Source organism: Saccopteryx bilineata, chromosome 9, assembly GCF_036850765.1.
Source record: "Saccopteryx bilineata isolate mSacBil1 chromosome 9, mSacBil1_pri_phased_curated, whole genome shotgun sequence".
Taxonomy (NCBI): domain Eukaryota; kingdom Metazoa; phylum Chordata; class Mammalia; order Chiroptera; family Emballonuridae; genus Saccopteryx; species Saccopteryx bilineata.
The window spans coordinates 9,786,638-9,808,301 of record NC_089498.1 but is presented as its reverse complement, the minus strand read 5'-3'; the positions used below and the strand labels follow the sequence as shown (position 1 = coordinate 9,808,301).

Genomic DNA, 21,664 nt, shown 5'->3' with positions numbered 1-21,664 from the left:
TGGTGTGAAGTGGCTACTTGAGGAAATAGCCTTTTTCCCATTCGTGGTCAGGGTGGAAGGCTAGTCCTGGCAGTCTGGTTTACCCTGGAGGCTCTGCGACAAGTCCCCAAGGTTTGAACGCCTCTGATTGCCAAGGGGTGGGTGGGCAAGGCCAGTGGGCAGGTCAGGGGCCTGCTGGTTTCAGCCACTCTTCACTACCAACAGCTGGCTCACAAACCAAGGGTCCATAAACCAGGCGAGGTGGTCTAGCTAGCCACCTCCCAAAGGGAAGGTCAGGGGCAAAGGGCCTCTAGAGACGGTCTGGTCCACTTCCCCTCCCGCCTTGCTGCAGGTGGGGACACAGGTGGGAGGGGCTGGGTGGCCTGGCCCCACCCTGCATCGCTCTCTGCTCAAGGGTGAGGGCAGATCTAAGCAAACAGGGGTCTCTGGGAGGAAGGGACCAGTCCCAGACCACCGGCAGGCGAGGGCCCAGCCCCGGGTGCCGGCTTGCCCGCACTCACAGGATTTCCTCCAGGGCCGGACAGAGCGCAAAGCTGGCAGCGAGGGCCTTGGCAGCATGGTTGTCAATGCCGCAGGAAACCAGGCTGGGGAACGGGAAGGGGGAGGGATCGGATGAGGGGTCTGAGCCAGGGCCACCTCCCCAGGCCCCTCTTCCCACGCTGTGATCGGAGCAGGAGGAAGCAGAGGGACCAGGGTTTGGGGCATGTGGGGGTCTTAGAAAAGTGCTTCTTTCGGCCCCATACCCCCCTGGACCGGAGGCCTCTGCCACTTCCGAGGCCTTCCCAGGTGTCAGAGAGGGCTGCCCTCCCGCCCCCCCATAGTTAGGGGAGGCTACTTACTCTATCTGCCTAAGTAGTGGGAGCCCCTGGCAGAAATGGGGGAACTGTCTGGCCAGGTTGTTCTCTGCCAAGCTGGGGGGGCAGGGAGACAGCCATGAGAGGAACCCCCAGATGCAGATGCCACCCGGCCTGTCCCCCTGCCCGGGCTCCACGGCTCCTACTCACCTGATCTCTTCCAAGTGTGGGCATCCATCCAGGGCCTGGCCCAGGGACAGCGCCCCCTCTGGGCCCAGACTGCTGGACCGCAGGCTGTGGAAAGGGGAAGGGGTGAGGGGAGTCTTGGGAAACCAGATGTGGGGATTGGGGGGCTGGATCCCCCCACTTATAGCCGTGTCTCAGGCTATACCGCCAGACATGAGATGGTCTCCGGGTAACGGCCATCCCAAGCCTGCCCCCACCCACACGGGATCCGGGTGGCTCTCAAGGGCCCTGGCTTTGGAGTCTGCGATCCCAGGCTCAAGGCTTGGCTCCTTCGTGTATTAGTAAGGTAAGCTCGCCACATCTCTCCTGCCTCTAGTTGCTACATTTCTAATGTAGCAAATAGAAACCCCGGCCCCTCAGGGCTGCTGTGAGGCTCGCACGGGACCATGGCCATGAACTGTAAAGTGCCGGGGCCATGCCGCTTGGCGTTCTTCTCCGGGATAGTAGCCCTTTCTCCTCGGCCCCCTCAGAGACGGGCTCGGGCACACCGAACAGGGATCGTTGTCATTCTTTTGCAGGTAAGGAAACCGAGACTCAGAGGGGCAGGGCCTCCGCCCTGGGCACACAGGGGCTGGTGGCAGAGCCAGGACCAGGCTCCAGAGGTGGGGGAGGGGCAAGCAGGAGAGGGGAAGCCGGCCCCAGGGCATACCAGTTTGCCCTAAGGCAGGCGGCTCAACCGATGGGGACTTTGACCCCCAAGCACTTCCGGCCATCTAGCCCCCCACACACCCCCGGCAGGGGACACTCACTGCAGGACTCTCAGGTGCTGGGGCAGCTTCCGGGCCAGCCCCAGGGCGGTGGGGTCGTCCAGGGCATTGCAGCCAAGCCTGGAGGAAGACAGGGGCGAGGATGAGCACCGGCAGGCCCACTCCGGACCCCGGTCCTGTACCCACTGCGGGAGATGAGGGCCAGGGGGCTGTGGGGACACAAACAGCAGAGGGCAGTCCACCTGGGCACCACTCACATCAGCTCCTCCAGGTGCTCGCAAAGGGCAAAAGACTCGGCCAGCCGCACTCCCCCAGCCGGGCCGATGCCATTCGCCGAGAGGCTGAGGGAAGGACAAACATCAGACCCTCGGACCACTGCCTTCCCTTCCCCCTCCCATCTGCTGGGGCCCTAAGTGACAGCACCCCTGTCACACACCCTCCCAGCCTAATGGGGCAGAGAGGCCCAGAGAGGGGCATGGCTTGGCATGGCATGGCTGGCTCTAGGTCCCAAAGTGAGCAAGGCCAGGAGGACACTTAGCCCCACTGCCTGGGCACTGAAGCTGAGGGCAGACTGTTTGCCCGAGGCAGAAGCCAGTGTCCCTCCAGACCATGAAGTGACCACTGAGGGTTGCTGTCAGCCACTCACTCGATCTTCCGGAGCTCAGGCAGCCTGGGCAGGATGGCTGCTAGATGCTGGGCGCCTGTGTCTCCGATCTGGTTGTAGCTCAAGCTTGGAGAGAGAACAGCAGAGCTGGAACCAGAGGCGGATTTAACGGCAGGTGCACTGGGTGTGCGCCCTGGGCCCCGACTTCTGAAGGGCCCTGCAAAACCCCAACTTTACACTTTTTTCTAATAACACCAAGTTTGGTTTCATATGTGCAATTTTAACATGAATAGTACGTAATACTTTTTATTTATTTAAAAATATGGTTAACGTGTTTTGTTTTGTTTTGTCTTGGTTTTTGTATTTTTCTGAAGTGAGAAGCAGGGAGGCAGTCAGACAAACTCCCACATGCGTCCAACTGGTATCTACCCAGCATGCCCACTAGGGGGTGATGCTCTGCCCATCTGGGATGTTGCTCCATTGCAACTGGAGCCATTCTAGCACCTGAGGCCGAGGCCATGGAGCCATCCTCAGTGCTTGGGCCAGCTTTGCTCCAATGGAGCCTTGGCTGCAGGAGAGGAAGAGAGAGATAGAGAGAAAGGAGAGGGGGAAGAGTGGAGAAGCAGATGGGCATTTCTGCTGTGTACCCTGACCAGGAATCATGAATTGTTAACATGAATTCTTATTTTCCCTGTCTCTCTCTCTCTTTTTTTTTTAAGGGGCCAATATTTTCTTCTGAGCCCAGGGCCTTAACTGACCTTAATTTGCCTCTGGCTGGAACCATCAGCCTGCCACCCATTCAGGTGGTCCACATCCCCTCCCGGACCAGGAAGAGACTGAATGAGTCTAGCGGAAGGCCTCAGCTCACCCTGATCAAGTCCCCTCATGCTGTGCTGGGCAAGGACTCCAAACTCTTATATTGTGTGAAAGATATTCTGCCTGATATCTGCCCTAAGTCCCTCTTGCTGCCATCAACACTGTCACATCCTATCTTTGGGTCTCCCAAGGTTCTATGTCTGGGGTTACGCTGTGTAGGAGTGGGTGGAGGCAGTGAGCGTCAGTAATCAGGAGCCCCTTGCTTTTGTCATCTTCTCCTGCCGAAGCTGTCTTGAGTGTGGGGGAGAGACAGGCAACTCACCCCAACTCCTCCAAACTGGTGGCAGCTCCGAGAGCCTTGGAAAAGTGGCAGCAGCCGTTGTCACCAATGTTGTTCCTGCTCAGGCTGGGGAAGCAGGGAACAGGCCCAGAGGCCTGAGTCAGAAGTCAAGAACTTTGCAGTTGCGTGCCAGGCATTCTACAGTGTGCAAAGCCTTTACACGTCTAGGAACTTGTACACCAGTCATAAAACTTCAGGGAGAAGGAGGATGGCCAAGTGGGCATGGCTGTGCCCAATGTCTAGGTGAGAAAACAGAGGCCCGGGGCGGAGCCGTGACAGGTTTAAAGACACCCGGGGGCTCCCAGGCAAGCTGGAAACGCATGCCCAGGGCTGCTGGCCTGGGACCGGAGGCCACATGGTTTGGTTTGGCCTGGCTTTGCCTCCGCCCCTGCCTCGGGGGTCTCCAGGCCCACCCGGCTGAGGGCCAGTTCCACGTGGGTTCCGAAGTTCAGGCCAATCGTTTGCCCAAGCATCTTCTTTCCCCCCTCTGTGCAAACGGAGGGCTCTTCCTGAAGTCCGGTCTGTTGTCTTTGCTGAGCCCTGCCTGAGCCCTGGCCCTGGGCGTGGGGGAAATCAAACCAAAACCGCTGATGCGCAGTGAGCCCCACACTGAATAGTTGTCCCAGGGTTGTTTTCTTTTGTTGGGCAAATTAAATTTCAGCTAAGCCTTCGGGAAAATTAAATTATGGGTGAAATGACCTGGTCCCACATGACATCCTCCTCCGAACTCTCTGACCTCATTTCCTGCGCTCGCTCGTTACCCCGCTGCGGGGCAGGGGGGTGGGGGGGGCAGTGGGATGCAGCTACAAACAAAGCCATGCTTTGTGTCCAGCTTGGGCTTGTTTCAGTTACCATATGTTATATTTTGAGAAATCAGCACATGAAAAGTAGCCAGGGGCCCAGGGGAGACGCTCACGGTCACTAGGTCTGAGTTTAGACCTTCACTACGCAAGGCGTGGTCTGTGGTCCCAGAACAGGTAGCCGGTGGGAGCTTGTTAGACACGCGGAGTCTAGGCAACGCAGACCCGTGGAATCAGAAATGTGAACCGGAACTCGGGATGGATTTGTGCACACGAAGGGCTGTTCTAGGATTTGGCCCCACCCCCTCCTGTCACTGTGTACCCCAGGAGAAAGCTGGTGGCATTGAAAGACAAGAGCTGTGGCAGCCACCTGGCAGGGTACAGGAATGTCCCGCGAACAGGAGCACGGAGGGTCCTCAGGAAGGTGCCCCGGCGCCTGCCCGGGTGGGTGGTCCCCATGGAGCCCGGGCTCGAGTCCTCCCACTCATCCCCATGGGCTCGGCGGGTCACTCACCAGAGGCTCCGCAGGACCGTCATGTGCTGCAGTCCTTGAGTGAGCGCAGCCAGAGTGGAGTCGCCCAGCGGGAAGTGGCTGAGGCTGGAGGAGAGAGGCCGGAGGAGGACTTGGCTTTGCTGGGGCTGGGTCCCAGGTGCGGACGGAGCCCCATCCAGCCCAGCTGCTTGAGGCCTTGGCGCTTAGCTATGCCCAGGGACTGCCGAGACCGCCACTTACATCCACACAGTGTACGAATCTTGTACACAACAGAACTGCCCTGGGCAATCCAAATGCTGTCTCTCCGCATGAATTATTAAGGCCGTCCAAGCAGCAGTTCTATTCCTGAGTCACACTGGACCCAGACAACTGATCCCTAATCAGAGCGACCGCATGTCTGACAAGACTTGGGCTCAGGGCCATGTTGAGAGCTGGGTCTGTTATCATCCCCATTGTACAGGTAAAGAACACCGAGGCTCAGAGTGTTACAGAATGTGTTCAAAGTCACACACAAAAAGTGGCAGCATCAGGAACAGGACCAGGGCTGTCGGCCTCCCATTCCTGGGCCCCAACCACATGTTACTCGTGGGATCCTTCTGCTTCTGGCCCCCAGCCGGGGTGGGAGAGGGAGTCACAGCAATGGTCAATACTTGTCAAGTGTGAACTGTTTTAAGGACTTGCATGTATTTATCTCATTTAAAAAAAAAAGATTTTATTTATTGATTTTAGAGAGAAAAGAGAAAGACAGAGAGAAAGGTGGTGGGAAGGAGCAGATATGGGCCTTGACCGGGCAAGCCCAGGGTTTCAACCCGGCGACCTCAGCGTTTCCGGTCGACACTTTATCCACTGCGCCACCCCAGGCCAGGCCACGTGTTTCTCTCATGAGTATTCACGACCCCCCTGGGAGGCAGGGACAGCTGTATTACCCGGAGTTCACATAAGGGGAAAAGCACAGAGAGGTTAAGCGACTTGCCTAAGCTCCCCCATGAAGAGGTGGAACCGTCCTGGTCTGCCTAGAACGGAAGCGTCTTCTAGAACGTGGGGCTTTCAGCGCTGGGCAGCCTGGGACAATTGGTCAGCCTACCAAGCACTGACCCCAGGGGGTGTGGCCCCAAACCAGGGTCCACGCCCCTAATCATTCTGCTACAGAGGGGCAGGCGGAAGACGCTGGCTGGGTAGGAGAGGAGCCACTCGTTGGGGACGAGACACTCCAAAGTGACAGATCTGAAACAGGAAGAGGCCCGTGAGCAGGGAGGATTCGCCCCTTCCTTCAGCAGAGATGCCATCATAATGCCCATGTCACAGGGAGGGTGACTCAGAGCGTGAGAGGTGAGGAGCAGCCCTGGGTGCCTGGGAGTCACCACAAAGGGCAACAGGTCTGTCCTGTTCTCCACAGTCCTTCTAGTTCTGGGACCTGGCCCAGGTGTCCGCAGCCGAACGTATGAGCGAGCCAAGAAATGACCTCACTGGGCCTCCAAATAAAAGCTTCTAGAAGGCAGGGAGGCTAGGCAGAGGGGCGGGCACAGAGCAGGAAGACAGGCGAGCTTTCCAGTCAGAGGTCTCCCTACTGCCATTCCCTCTCCCCGCCCCTAGGGCAAAGGGGGCCCAACGGGGAGAATTTCGGTGTTAAGGGGCAAAAAGTCAGAAGGCTACTTTTTCAACTGTTTTCAAAAACACATGTCGAAAAAATGTCTGGAGAAGAGTTCACCAACTGCTCTCTCACAGTTTTCCCTGGGGTGTCACTGTGAGGGGCGTTCATGTCTGTTGTTACATATTTCTATCATGCTGGAACTTTTTATAACTCGGGTGTACTGTTGGTTATCAGAAAAACTTAGAGATTAAAAGCAGAAGATGCCCTGTTAAATGTTCCGTAGATGCTAAATCCATTCAAGATAGAGATCTGTCCTGACTCAGGCTGTTTCTGAGCTTTTGGTGGCTTCAAATAACAGGGAAGAGGAAAAATTGTCACTACCTAAAAAAAGAGGGTAGGTAAATGACAGTGGACATCTGTGGCTTTTTTTTTTTTTTGGCTCAGATTTTGTTTCCCTTTGTTCTGTTGATTGGCACCCTGAAATACCACTCTCCCCACTAAGTCCAGATAATTGCATGGGCATGTGCCCCAGATCTGGCCAATCAGAAGACTGTGTGCTCAGAGCCACAGTGATGGGTGTAGGAATGGACGTGTGACCCAAGCTAGTCCAGTGAGATTCAACCTAGGGCCTTTGCTGTAGGTACTAGGAGAAAGGTGCTCCCCTCTCCACGAAGCTGGGGCAAAGTCAGCCCATGGCTGCAGGGACAGCCTGACTGCAAATAAAGTCAAGCTGGAGTGGGAGAGACAGAGAGACAGGGGTGGGGATGGGGGGACGACAGATGTAGAACCTGGGTCCAGCCAAACCTCAAGTCAGTTGCCTTGTCATTTTCTGTGACACGAGCCAATACGTTTCTGGCTTGGGTGGGTTGGAGCGAGTATCTGTTTCCTGTGCTCAGGCATTTTGATAGCACTCCGAGCCAGGTAAGGAAGTGAAAAGGGGGCATTCTGCTCACCAGGGGGCATTCTGCTCACCAGGGCGCATTCCGGGACAGGGCAGTTTGTGTTCACAAAGGATGCAAAGGTTCCTAAGCACGCTCCCAGCAGCCCGCCCCCTTCCCGTTAACCACACCACTTACTCAAGCCTCTTCAACCAGCACTTCCCTTCCAGGGCCCCCAACAGCACCTTGGAGCCCTCCTCGCCAAGTTGATTGTTTGACAGCCTGTTGGGGACCAAGCATGCGGTGAGGGTTAGACAAGCCTGCCGGGTCCCTGGAGCGCTGAGCTGTCTCATCAGCTCCTCCTACCCCCTCGGTCCCCACCCAGGAACTGATCCTAGACCGCCCCTCCTGTCCGTGCTCCATGGGGCCATTCCTGGCTCCAACAGTCGGGCTCCGGGGTCCTTGAGGAGGGGCATGGCAGTCACAACTGACCCAGCTAAGAATAATGCTCTGGATGAGGGCTGCAAGTGAGGAAGCCAGGGACAGGGGCGCGTGCGCGCACTCACAGTGATTTTTCCTGTTCCTTAGCTCTCTCTGCACCCCAACACCCACAGCCACCCTGGGCAGAGAGGATTGTGATTCATTTTACAGACGAGGCAGTCTGCGCCTAAAGAGCCACAGTTCTGCGTCCAGGGTAACTCTGAGTGATTGTTCAAGCTGGGACCAAGGACACAGTGCCCAGCCTTCCTCAGGCCACGCCCAGAACTGCTGGGCTTCATCAGGTAGAAAAGTGATCCGCTGAAGTCTACCACCCCTTCCCAAAGGGCCCCCCTCCCCGCCTCCGGTCCAGTGCAGCCCTAGCCTTCAGTTGGGCCAGCCCTTCCCAGACCCCTCCGCCCTGCAACTCACTCCAGCTCTTCCAGGTGGTGACAGTGGCTCAGACCAGATGCCAGGTGGCCCAGGCCCTCGGAACTCACACAGCTGGAGGCCAGCCTGGTGGGGGTCAAAGGGCAGCAGGTCAGGCAGGAGCTCTGGTCTTAGGAGCTCTGAATGCTGGTGGCAGAGGGCAAGATGTAGGTGGGGAGTGGGTCCTGTGGGGGGGGGCAGCGGGAAGGGGCCGTCTTTTCCTTTGTAAGTCTCTCCCATCATGGGATCATTAAGTCAAGGTACAGCTTGGAGACAGCAGCATGGACTAGTTGTGTCTTTTCCTAGACCGTGATCATTCAGATGGCAACATCGCACTGTATGCCATAATCGGGTGTCACTGTGAAGTCTAGCTAGTCACTGTCACTTTCCATAAGCTCTGCACCTTTATTTAAGCAACAACACACACACACACACACACACACACACACACACACACACACACAAGTAGCACATATTGGAGAGGTGTTGAAGACATGCTGGGTAAAAGGAGAACTTCACCTTGATGCAATCCGTCAGATTAGCACAGAACCAGAAGTTAGGAAAGCTCCCTTTTGCAACCATCGTACTGGGATTTGATCTAGGGGAGAATTGCCAACGAATGCCAAAATTTCGGGGGTAAAAGTCTGAGGAAGGACGGAATGTTTTACATAGTCTTAGAATGTCTCAGTAAAAGATACTTGTCGATTAGAAAGGGGAAAAACATAGTAGCTTTGCAAGTGCACAAAGCTGGCAGATGCAGCCTTCATTAGGTGATCACAGTTAACAGCACCCAGGTGTGTGTGTGTGTGGTGTGTGTGTGTGTGTGTGTGTGTGACAAACAGACATTCTGCACCTTCAGTGTGTGTGTGTGTGTATGTGACAAACAGACATGCTGCACCTCCAGTGTGTGTGTGTGTGTGTGTGTGACAAACAGACATTCTGCACCTCCAGAGGGTGTGTGTGTGTGTGTGTGTGTCAAACAGACATGCTGCACCTCCAGAGGGTGTGTGTGTGTGTGACAAACAGACATGCTGCACCTCCAGTGTGTGTGTGTGTGTGTGACAAACAGACATGCTGCACCTCCAGTGTGTGTGTGTGTGTGTGTGACAAACAGACATTCTGCACCTCCAGTGTGTGTGTGTGTGTGTGTGACAAACAGACATGCTGCACCTCCAGATGTGAGTGTGTGTGTGTGTGTGTGACACAAACAGACATGCTGCACCTCCAGAGGGTGTGTGTGTGTGTGTGACAAACAGACATGCTGCACCTCCAGAGGGTGTGTGTGTGTGAGTGTGTGTGTGTCAAACAGACATGCTGCACCTCCAGAGGGTGTGTGTGTGTGTGTGACAAACAGACATTCTGCACCTCCAGTGTGTGTGTGTGTGTGTGTGACAAACAGACATTCTGCACCTCCAGAGGGTGTGTGTGTGTGAGTGTGTGTGTGTCAAACAGACATTCTGCACCTCCAGAGGGTGTGTGTGTGTGAGTGTGTGTGTGACAAACAGACATTCTGCACCTCCAGAGGGTGTGTGTGTGTGAGTGTGTGTGTGTCAAACAGACATGCTGCACCTCCAGTGTGTGTGTGTGTGTGTGTGTGTGACAAACAGACATTCTGCACCTCCAGTGTGTGTGTGTGAGTGTGTGTGTGTCAAACAGACATTCTGCACCTCCAGACGTGACACCCTGAGCTGAACACAACAGCACCTCTGCGACGTTCCTGCCCACAACGCAGAACCTAAATCTAAGCGTTAACAGCACCGGGGTGTGTGTGTGTGTGTGTGTGTGTGTGACACAAACAGACATGCTGCACCTCCAGATGTGAGTGTGTGTGTGTGTGTGAGACAAACAGACATTCTGCACCTCCAGACGTGACACCGAGCTGAACACGACAGCACCTCTGTGACGTTCCTGCCCACAACGCAGAACCTAAATCTAAGCGTGAGGAAACGTCAGGCAAACCCAAGCTTAAGGACCATCTAGATCCATAACAACTGACACGTCAATGTCATGACAGTATCAGGAAGGACACAGAGGGCTGAGGCTGTTCGAGATGGAAGGAGACTAAAGAGAGATGATGACCAAACGCAAATGCAGTGTGTGATCCTGGGTGGATTCCAGGACTGGGTGTGTGTGTGTGTGTGAGAGAGAGAGAGAGAGAGAGATAAACAATGTTATAGAGACAATTGGCAAAGCTGGAACGTTAGCTATGGTTGAGGTAACGAAAGGGCTGCAGTGTTAAATCCAAACGCTATGTTTTTACTGGGTTACAGGAGAGCATGTCCTTGTTCTTTGGAAATTCACTGAAATGGTAAGGGACAGAGGGCTATGATTATGCAACTGGCTTTCAAATGGTGGAAAAGAAGAGAGAAAGGGGGAGGGGGGAAGAAATGAGGGGAGGGGTGAGGAAGGAGGGAGGGAGGAAAGAAAAGGGCAAATGTGAAAAAAATATTGACCAAGGGTAGACCTGGGGAAATGGTGTATGAAAATTCTCAGTCTTCTTGCAGCTTTTCTTTCTATTATGTTGCAATTATTTCCAAATAATAAAGAAAAAAAAGAGTATAGGAAAGGGAGTTACTTTCTTGCCTTGTGGCCATGTCTATGACCACACACCCTGACATCCCCGCTGGGTTGCGGTCCCAGCCCACAGGGTAGGGACCCAGAGTTCCTCTGAGTTCAGGCCGGGAAAACCCAGGAAGTGTGGGGGCAGGGCAGGGCAGGGCTGCAGGGGTTCCGGAGCGACCGGTTTGCATACCGGAATGTCTTCAGCGTGGAGAGGGACAGCAGGAAGTCTCGTAGCAGCAGGGAGCTGGCGTTGCACAGGTTCACCTGGGACAAGCTGAAAGGGGCCAAGCACATTCTAGAGAATTTCAGGCTGGACAACCTCAGGGATCATCAGCCACATGGAGGTGGAGAGGCCAAGGAAGGAGAAAGGACCGCCCACGAGCTCTCAGGGAGGCTGGGCACCCCTATACCCCCTAGGGCTGTCCCCCACTGGCTGAGAGTGATTCTCTCCTGCACTGGGAGGCAAGAATGCCAGGGTCTGGCACCGCCCACGAGCTCCCAGGGAGGCTGGGCACCCCTATACCCCCTAGGGCTGTCCCCCACTGGCTGAGAGTGATTCTCTCCTGCGCTGGGAGGCAAGAATGCCAGGGTCTGGCACCGCCCACGAGCTCGCAGGGAGGCTGGGCACCCCTATGCCCCCTAGGGCTGTCCCCCACTGGCTGAGAGTGATTCTCTCCTGCACTGGGAGGCAAGAATGCCAGGGTCTGGCACTGCCCCAGGCTCTGCTCATCGGCATCCTGGTCTGGCCAGCTCCTCCCAGGTGGCCAGGAATGGACACTGGGCGGGGGGGGGCACCAGAGAATCAGGACCCCAGGTGGTTTTGGGTGCTGACCTGAGCTGCTGCAGCAAGGCGCATGTCTCCATCAGCTGCCTGACAAGAAGGCTGTGGTGGGTCCCAAGGTCACAGTGAGCCAACCTGGAGGTAGACAGGGAGGCCGCAGTTTCCAGACACCTGGATCAGTATAAGGAACTGAGTCCCTGCCTGAGGAGACCTTGCCTTGAGGGGGTACATAAATGCTAATCAGATACAGTTTCATAATGTACTATTCAGTTACGAAGGAGAGGTCCAGCTGGGGCAGCTGGGATGGCTGTGCGGCTTGTTTACTGTACACGGGGACCTAGCCAAGGAGGCCAGTGGGAGCTGAGACCCAGCTACGGTCTGTTCCCTAGGATGTATTGTATACTGTAGGTCTGCATTCATCCAAAAGGGGTGACAGCATTGGGCAAATGAGTTTGTAAAATTTTATTTTCTGAGTTGCTCGCTTTAATTGTTAAAAAATGGCCGCTGCCCAGATATGTGATCTGTGAAACTGCTAATTACCTTCCTGCTTGGGAAGGGGCATTGTTATGCTAATGTTGCTGGAGGAGGGGTTTGGTGTTAAAAAGTTTTAAGAAGCAAGGAGAAAAAGAAGGAAGCTATATTTTTGCGGGGAAGGCAGCCAAGAAGGCAGGGTGCTGAAGGAGAGGCCATGATTTTGCAGAGTGAGAGCAGGGAGGAAGTGTGCTGAGGAGAAGAAGTAGCCAAGATGGCAGGTTGCTAGGGGAGAAGACAGTTTGTGCAGAGATGAGGAGGGAGAAGGTGAGCAGATGGGGAACCAGAGGTGAATAAGACTGGTGGGGGGCCTTTGATTCTAGGAAAAACCGGAAAAGATTCTCCTGGTTGTGGAACCAGAGAACATGTGAGTGGGTTTTGGTGTTCTGTGTGTTTTCACTCAACGGCCAGTTGCGAGGCTAGAATAAAGAAATGGCCCATCGGTTTTCTACTCCGCTGTTTCTTTACTGTCTGCCGGAATCTAATGGGAACCTGCAGTGCCTGGCAGCAATGGTGGCCGCGATGACTGGGCATACAGACAATCACTTTCCAGAGATATGTTGTACAGCTTAAAGGTACTGTGAGTCCAGGCATCAATAAGAGTGGATAATGGGAGGTTTTGACTAAGTCTGGGGGTTCAGAGGGACCTTCCTGAGATGATGCCATTTAACCTGAGACCTGAAGAATGAGGAGGAGTTAGCCAAGTGAAGAAGGAGGAAGAGGGGAAGAGAGGAGAGAAGAATTCTAGGCAGGGAATAGCCTGTGCAAAGGCCCTGAGGTCAAAGGGAACAAGGTGATCTCATGGAACTGAAAGCTGGTAGGGTAGACTGGAGCTGAGTCTGGATTTTGGGGTAGGGAGGGATGTTTAGGGAGGCTGATTAAACCAGACTTCATGGGCCACATAGAGACTCTGGATATCAAAGGCTCTGAGCAGGGACACGAGAAATCTTGGTCAGAGGCAACAGTCCCCAACCCCGTTACCGGTCACTCCCTGGGTCCCACCTGAGGGCCATGGCCTCTGGGTTCTCTTGGCGGGGAAATTTCAGCTGGATGCAGAGCTGCTGCTGGGTCTCAGAGATGCTGAGGAGGGAAGGGGAGCCAGCGTGAGGCCATGGTCGCTTACATTCACACTGCTGAGCTGGGGTCAGGCTGCCTGGCCTCCTAGCACTGAGCTCCCAGACCCAGTGCAGACCTGGACATGGGTCCAAGGGACACCAAAGCCCTGCTTTTAGGTATCCACATCATTCTGTCACCTCTGGCCACAGAGCCATAATGTACATTACTATAACCTAGAGGCCACTCCTAGGCAACCAGTGTGGACTCCCAGCCATGTCCACTTCAGATCCAACAGCCCTTTGTCTTGATCTGGGGCTGCCTTCCTCTTTCTGGCCCTGCGGCTTGACTACTGCACAGGTCCCAACAAGCATGTGTAGCCCCTCACATATGCCCCAGGAACTCCTTCCACCTTGGGGACCCAGAGAACTCACTAGTGACATGGCTATTCCCCCACAGGACAAGAGACTGATGTCTAGCTGAGGAGGGTCACAATGATGAAGAATTCAGAGGGGGTCGCCTTCCTGGACTCACCTAATTCCGGTGACGTTGCCTGCAGTGTGGGTGCAGACTTGCAGCAGGCTGAGCAAGCCAGCTCCGCTGATCCACGGCTCCTCCACCCTGCCACAGAGCGGGCAGAGATAAAGTCCCCCTGGGTCAGCAGGGGAGGGAGAGAGTGCCAAGGGAGTCCTAGAGGCTTGTTGGGGTTTTTGCTTATTTTAAAACCATAAAATTATATAACTAGGCATTAGCATAACACAGGAAATTAACATTCTCATTCCAACCGTTACTGCAACAATCCAAACAGAAAATGTTACTTTTTAAATAATATATTTAGCTTAAACAAAAGGACCACATAATGCTACATTACAAAAAGAAGGAAACAAAACTGTGTATAAAACATGATTCCAATTTCCTATTTGAAAAAAAGGAAAAATATACATGGAAAGAGAGAGAGAGAGAGATGAGGAAAAAAAGATTAAATATTCATGGTAGTTGTTTAGATGGTGGGATTCTCAGGATGGTTTTTATTTTATTTCTTCTTTAGTTTTCAATATTTTCTGGACTTTCTAAGTGCGTGTGCCTCAACTCAGCCACAGGAACAAGAGAGTCGTTTAAAATATTCCTGCTTTTAAAGTTATATTGTATTTTTTTTTAAGTATTGTTTTCTTCTTATGGTTTTATGGACTTTTCTACAAATTTCTACAATTAATATATATTATTTTTAGAGTAAGAAAAGTTTTATTTTAAAATGTGATTTTGGGTGATCCGGCCATTCTGGCTATATACCCAAAAGAATTAATCGCAGAGATACGAAGAGATATTTGTACATCCATGTCCATAGCAGTGCTATTCACAATTGCCAAAATGTGGAAGCAACTCCAGTGTCCATCAATGATAAATGGGTAAACAAAATGTGCTCTATACATACAGTGGACTCTCTTTCAGCCTTAAACAGGAAGAAAATTCTGACACAGGCTACACGATGGATAAAAGCCAGTCACAAAGAGACAAGACAAATAATACACGATTCCATAGATCATCAAATCCCTAGCAACAGAAAATAGAAGTGTGGTTGCCAGGGGCCAGGGGAGGGACATGGGAAATTGTTTAGTGGGGACAGAGTTTGACCTGGGATGCTGAGGCCGCTAGTTTGAAACCCTGGTCTCGTTCAGCCAAGGCACATACGGCAAGCAAGCAGCGAACAGCTAAAGTGAAGCAGCTATGAGTCAATACTTCTCCCCCCATCCTCCTGTAAAATCAATAAATAAAATCTTTAAAAATAAAGGATGGGGACAGGGTTTCAGTTTTGCAAGAAGAAAAATTCTGGAGATTGGTTGCACAACAATGTGAGTGTACTTCACACCACTGAACTGTACATTTAGAAATGGTTAAGGTGGTCAATTTTATCTTATGTGTATTATACCACAGTTAAAAAAAATGTTACTTGGGGAATACTCAGACTTTATGAGCCTCATTACAGGCTGCGATGAGAAGCGACCAGCGGCCCTGGCTGGTTGGCTTGGTGGTAGAGCATTGGCTCGACTTGTGGAAGTCCTGGGTTCGATTCCTGATCAAGGTACACAGGAGAAGTGACCATCTGCTTCTTCACCCCTCCCCTTCCCCTTTTTTCTCTCTCTCTCTCTCTCTTTCTCTTCCCCTTCCGCAGTCATGGCTCGAATGGTTCAAATGGTTTGAGCAAGTTGGCCCTGGGCACTGAGGATGGCTCCACAGCCTCGTCTCAGGCACTGAAATTGCTTGGTTGCTGAGCAACAGAGTAGCAGCCCCAGATGGGCAGAGCATCACTCCAGTAGAGGGCTTGCCAGGTGGATCCCTGTCAAGTGGCATGTGGGAGTCTGTCTCTCTGCCTCCCTGCCAACCCCACCTCTCACTTAAAAAAAAAAAAGTCCTGGCCGGTTGGCTCAGTAGTAGAGCGTTGGCCTGGCATGCAGGAGTCCCAGGTTCAATTCCCGGCCAGGGCACACAGGAGAGGCGCCCATCTGCTTCTCCACCCCTCCCCCTCTCCTTCCTCTCCGTCTCTCTCTTCCCCTCCCACAGCCAAGGCTCCATTGGAGCGAAATTGGCCTGGGTGCTGAGGATGGCTCTGTGGCCTCTGCCTCAGGCGCTAGAATGGCTCTGGTTGCAGCAGAGCAATGCCCCAGATGGGCAGAGCATTGCCCTCTGGTGGGCATGCCAGGTGGATCCCAGTCGGGCGCATGTGGGAGTCTGTCTGACTGCCTCCCCGTTTCCAACTTCAGAAAAATACAAAAAAAAAAAGAGAGAAAGAGAGAGAGAAGTGACCAGCCCTGGACACGGAGCTTGTGTTTTGACACAAATATGGAACTGCCCCATAGCCAGGCCTTTGATCTAACTTCCAGCTCCAGGAAAGTCAGGGGTTAGAGGAACAAACTCGGTGGCATCACAAGGAAGCAACCAGACCAAGCCAGAAAATGAGTCAGTCTGCAGCACAGCAGGATGGCTCTGTCAACAGGCCCCTGACGGGGAAGAGGGAAGTGGCGGTGGGGGAGCATGAATTAAGAGTCCTAAGAGCCATCGCCTCTTATGCAAATGTGGTCCTTGACTGGATCCTGTCCCAAATGGAACAATGGGACATTTTAGATTGGACTTGGAGATACAAGACTCTGAGGAATTGTTACTGATTTTTGTTAAGTGTCCTAGTTCCACTGTGATTACATAGAAAATATCCTTATTTTTAAATGGTTTATGGTGAACTATCTGAGTGACATTTTATGAGATCTATACCTTACTTTAAAACACTTTGGCAAAAAAAAAAAAAAAAAATTAGGCAAATTTGGAAAAATATGAACCATCATCAAATCTAGGTGATAGGACTATGAGTTTTCAAAATGATTCTACTTTTTGGTATCTTCTCTCTTTTTCTCTGTTTTTAAATTTTTTTAATGAATTAATTAATTTTTAGAGAGAAAGGGGCACTGATTTGTTGTTCCACTTATTTATGCATTTATTGATGATTCTTGTATGTGCTCTGATTGGACATTGAACCTGCAACCTTGGCTTATTGGGACGATGCTCTAAACACTGAGCTACCCAGCCAGGGCTTCTCTCTTTATCTGGAAGTTTTAAAATGACCATAGTGAACATAAGAACATGGTATTTGTTGTATGTTATTTTTCACCTCAGCGGGGTGTACTTTGGAGTTTTTTTTAAAGTCGCCAAGGACAGGCCCCACCCTGGAGAGGGCAGCTTCTGTAAGCCTGAAAGAGGTCTCTGGGACAAATGGGCAGGGTTCTGGGTGCAGGAAATGGCCGCAGCCACGATGGTGGAGGGACCCGTGCTCCAGTGCCCGCCCCTGCCCCTCACTCACGCCGCAGCCCCGGCCCAGGGGCACGGAGGACACGCTATCCCACCGCCCCTCACTCACGCCGCAGCCCCGCCCAGGGGCACGGAGGACACGGTACCTGAGACTGAACAGTCCCACCGGCCGTCACTCACGCCGCAGCCCCGCCCAGGGGCACGGAGGACACGGTACCTGAGACTGAACAGTCCCACCGCCCTCACTCACGCCGCAGCCCCGCCCAGGGGCACGGAGGACACGGTACCTGAGACTGAACAGTCCCACCGGCCGTCTCACCAGGCTCAGGAGAACGATCAGGTCTTCCAGGCCCAGGCAGCAGCCGCTCAGCCTGGAGACAGAGGTGGGTCACCACCGCGGCTCTGTAGGGAGCCCCCACCCCTCAGCTGCCCCCACGGGCGGCCCCCTTAACGCACATGAGCTCCGTCAGTTGACAGGCCTGGCTCAGGCCCGTGGCCAGCCTGGTCACGTGCTCTTGTCCAAAGCTGCACTCTCTCAGCCTGAGGGCAGAGGGCAGAGCCTGCGTGAGGTCTGTGAGGCTGCTGTCCTCTTCTTCCCAGTCCCCCCAGGACCTGTGGGGGCCCCACTAGGTGCAAGGGCCTGGACAAGGGCCGGAGAAAAGGCCAAAGGGGCAGCTCATGCCCTAGGAGCTCCTGTCTCTCAGGAGAGACACCCCCTCCCCAAGAAAGTGCTAGAAGCAAGTCACTCGTTGGGCCCCGACTACGGGCCAGGCCCTGTGCCAGCCTCCAGGGGCGGGGGGTGGGGGCCGGGGCAGGCACCCGGCCTTCCCTGTGGTGTCTCACTGAATTCCGACAGCGTCATTTACCAGCGGAGAAACTGACCGAGCTGGGGACGCAGAGCTGGTCGGAAGTGAGGGCAGAATTCAGTTTCAGGCCAGCTCAGCCTGACTCCAGATCCCAAGTCCATAACCACTCCCCACGCTCACGTTACTCCAGGCTCCCTCGGAGGGAAGAGGGCCTGGGATTCTCCGTGGCCCTGCCCTCGAGGGGCCTGGTCTTGCCCTCCAGGGGCCCGGTCCTGGCTGGTCAGCAGACGGGCCAAGACCACTGCCTCACGGAAGGACTGAGCAGGGGGCCCAGCCCAACCCTGGGTCAGTTCATTCATTCAGACAGACGGGAGCCACTGCAGTTCTCCAGGAGGGCTGACGTTTGAACTAGGTCTTAAAGGACCGGGAGCATTTCACCTCAGAGGAGGCAAGGAAGAGGATGCCAGGCTGAGCCCCAGGACGGGAAGCTCCAGCAGGTGGCGCGTTCGGTGGAAAGGAGGAAGGGGAGCCACAGAAGGGCTCAGAGCAGTGGACTGGCAGTCAGACACAGGTGCTGGGAAGAGCCCTCAGGGTGAATGGATTGGGGGAGGCCTGGCCAGGGGCAGGGGACCAGTTTGGAGGCCGTGATCACAGCTAAAGTAAGACATGTAGAGGAACTGACCCAAGGCAGTGGTGGAGAGAGACAGAGCTCAAGGCTATGGAGGAGTAAGAATTACAACAGTAATAGCAATCGTGGATTTAGCAACCAAATGAACTAGGCCCTTTCCAAGAACTTTATACATATTAACACATTTAATCCTCACGGGAACTTTAAGGGTGGTGGTGGTCCTATTATTCTCCCCATTTTATAGATGAGGAACTGAAACAGAGAGGTTAAGTCACTTGTCCAAAGTCACACAGCTGGTAAGTGGTAGAGCTGAGATTTACCCCCAGGTGGCTCCAGAGTCCCAGCTCCTGAACAGGATGCTCAGCAGCTTACAGTCAGGACATGGCAAGAGGCACGAATACAATGGGAAGGCTCAGTTCCAGGGGTGGGAGTGTGGGGTAGGGGACAGGGTAGATGAGGGGCAGTGAGCATAAAGCAGGGTGTGGGGAGGCCCCAGCAGAGGGGGCCTGGAGCCCCCACAGGGTCAGCCTCCTGTCCCCCACTTCCTCCCCTTCCCCGTCGCCTCAGACCAGCTGTTACCTCAGTGTCTTCCCAGTCTGCTCCTGCCGGGAGAAGTGGATCCAGAGGCCCCGCTCAGAGCCCAGGCTGCAGGGAGAGGCGTGTGAGCAAGCCTGAGGCTGGCCAGTACCCTCAGGACCCAGGACCAGGGGCCCCAGGGAGAAAGGGGCCGGGGTACAGGGCAGGGCAGGGGAGGGGAGAGCCACAGACGGAGAGGCCCTTGCCGACCGGAGCAGCCCCCCAATGCCCCGTGAGCACCCTAAAACCGGGCCTTTTCCACCACGGCCTCCCCAGCCCCCACAGCGTGCAGGTTTCAGAGTACGGAAGAGTTTGGAACCTGTGACCCCACGTTCAGTGAACTGTGAAACTGAGAGGTTGGCCCAAGTCACCCAGACGAAGGCCACTAGATGTGGGCGTCTTGCTTCCCCCACCATCAGCAAGTGGCACCAGCATCTCCTAACCTCATGCAGGCCTCCCGGGCACGTGGGCAGGAAGAGAGAGACTCCAGCAGGCACAGGGCACTTTCCTGAGAGACGCTGCTGTCACTCAGACTGAAAGAGACACGAGGCTCAGGAGGGGGAGGGGGCAGCGCCCCAGCGAAGCCCTTCCCAGCCCCTGGTCTCCCCACCAGCTGCCATCGCCAGGACAGTCCGCCACGTCCACGTGTCCATTCTCCAGGTGGAGACACTGAGGTCTAGAGAGGGGCCGGAGGGACCCCATCTCTGTATGGGCACACCGGACAGCAAACCCCGAGTCCTCGAGACCTGTACCCTCCGTGCCGGCTGTCCTCTTGGCCTGGGACAGGGCCTTGAGGTGCACGGAGCTCAGCCACCTAGTGGTGGCTTGTATACCGGCTGCCTGTCCCCAGGTCATCGGGGAGATCAGGCGAGAGTAAGGAGGACTGCCTGGGCTGCTTGTCCCCAGGTCACGGGGGAGATCAGGCGAGAGTAAGGAGGACTGCCTGGGCTGCCTGTCCCAGGTCACTGGGGAGATTAGGCGAGAGTAAGGAGGACTGCCTGGGCTGCCTGTCCCCAGGTCACCGGGGAGATCAGGCGAGAGTAAGGAGGACTGCCTGGGGACTTTCCCTGTTGTGGGGACGTCTCCGAAGGTGTGTCCCATGAATTTGGTCAGAGGAGCTTCAGAGATGGTGTGGTCGGGAAGCTGGGACAGTTAAGATCCCCCACCAGCTGTTCCGGGGTGAACTGTCACTCCCTGCCAGGCATCAGCTGTGACAGCCTCTCCTGGGTGTCTCATGGGGGCTCTTCCCATAGTGGGTGAGGAGAGAGGGAGGAAAGGACCCAAGGAGGAAGGAAGTCAGGGTAAGAATCACCCCCTCCCTCCCAAGGCCTTGTTCTCTGGAGTTCTCTAGGGATCTCTCGAAAGAGCCCTCAAGCTCCACGCTCTTGGCCCAGGGGAGTCTTCGTCTCTGCTGTCCTTGAGACTGCCTGTCACTTACTGAAGCGAACCAGAGATGGGCAGGACGGGCAGACGCTCCAGGAGGCACCTGAGCCCGGCATCGCCCAGCTGGTTGGCGGAGAGGCTGGACGAGGGAAGAGGAAGTGGTTGAGGGTCAGATGTGCGTCCTCCACGGGTGCCTTCTCTCCATCTACGTCATGCTACCGCCATGGCACTCTCCTCCTCACCTCCACGTCACCTCCACTCGTCAGCGCTGCCTCGGTCCCAACATCACCATCCTCACCCCCACCTGCCTCCCGTCATCACAACTTGAGTCACCATGGCCCTCAGCACCACCACTATCTCCATCACTACTAGAATCACCACCCCCACCCCCACCACTATCTCCATCACCGCTAGAATCACCACCCCCACCACCACCACTATCCCCATCACCGCTAGAATCACCACCCCCACCACCACCACTATATCCATCACCGCTAGAATCACCACCCTCACCACCACCACTATCTCCATCACCGCTAGAATCACCACCCTCACCACCACCACTATCTCCATCACCGCTAGAATCACCCCCACCACCACCACTATCTCCATCACCGCTAGAATCACCACCCCCACCCCCACTATCTCCATCACCGCTAGAATCACCACCCCCACCCCCACCACTATCTCCATCACCGCTAGAATCACCCCCCACCCCACCACCACTATCTCCATCACCGCTAGAATCACCCCCCACCACCACCACTATCTCCATCACCGCTAGAATCACCACCCCCACCACTATCTCCATCACCGCTAGAATCACCACCCCCACCCCCACCACTATCTCCATCACCGCTAGAATCACCCCCCCACCCCCCCACCACTATCTCCATCACCGCTAGAATCACCCCCCCACCCCCCCACCACTATCTCCATCACCGCTAGAATCACCACCCCCACCCCCACTACTATCTCCATCACCGCTAGAATCACCCCCCCACCCCCCCACCACTATCTCCATCACCGCTAGAATCACCACCCCCACCACCACTGCTATCTCCATCACCACTAGAATCACCACCCCCACCACCACTGCTATCTCCATCACCGCTAGAATCACCCCCCACCACCACCACTATCTCCATCACCGCTAGAATCACCACCCCCACCACTATCTCCATCACCGCTAGAATCACCCCCCCCCACCACCACTATCTCCATCACCGCTAGAATCACCCCCCCCACCACCACTACTATCTCCATTACTGTTAGAATCACCACCCCCCCCCCACCATCATCATCACTGTCGCACAGCAGCTCCCGGGTCCCCATCACCACCTCCCTCTCCAGCACCACAATTAATTAACCAGT

At 54.7% G+C, this 21,664-nt stretch overlaps 1 protein-coding gene across 2 annotated transcripts in view; it reads right to left on the bottom strand.

Annotated features, from left to right (window-relative positions):
• NLRC5 (NLR family CARD domain containing 5) overlaps positions 1–21,664 on the bottom strand; it is a 90,992-nt gene that overhangs the window by 3,042 nt on the left and 66,286 nt on the right. Inside the window, exons 28-46 of one of the 2 annotated variants that reach the window (XM_066242566.1) lie at positions 20,346–20,429; positions 19,351–19,440; positions 18,911–18,976; positions 17,354–17,437; positions 17,185–17,268; positions 13,637–13,723; positions 13,052–13,129; positions 11,570–11,653; positions 10,928–11,011; positions 8,179–8,262; positions 7,468–7,551; positions 4,822–4,905; positions 3,490–3,573; positions 2,394–2,477; positions 2,005–2,088; positions 1,790–1,867; positions 1,005–1,088; positions 840–911; positions 501–584 (exon numbers count right to left, since the gene is read on the bottom strand). In XM_066242566.1, coding sequence (XP_066098663.1) covers positions 501–584; positions 840–911; positions 1,005–1,088; positions 1,790–1,867; positions 2,005–2,088; positions 2,394–2,477; positions 3,490–3,573; positions 4,822–4,905; positions 7,468–7,551; positions 8,179–8,262; positions 10,928–11,011; positions 11,570–11,653; positions 13,052–13,129; positions 13,637–13,723; positions 17,185–17,268; positions 17,354–17,437; positions 18,911–18,976; positions 19,351–19,440; positions 20,346–20,429 — 1,563 coding nt within the window. Of the gene's footprint in view, positions 1–500; positions 585–839; positions 912–1,004; positions 1,089–1,789; positions 1,868–2,004; positions 2,089–2,393; positions 2,478–3,489; positions 3,574–4,821; positions 4,906–7,467; positions 7,552–8,178; positions 8,263–10,927; positions 11,012–11,569; positions 11,654–13,051; positions 13,130–13,636; positions 13,724–17,184; positions 17,269–17,353; positions 17,438–18,651; positions 18,699–18,910; positions 18,977–19,350; positions 19,441–20,345; positions 20,430–21,664 lie in introns of those variants that run through there. The other variant, XM_066242567.1, reaches the window with a different exon arrangement.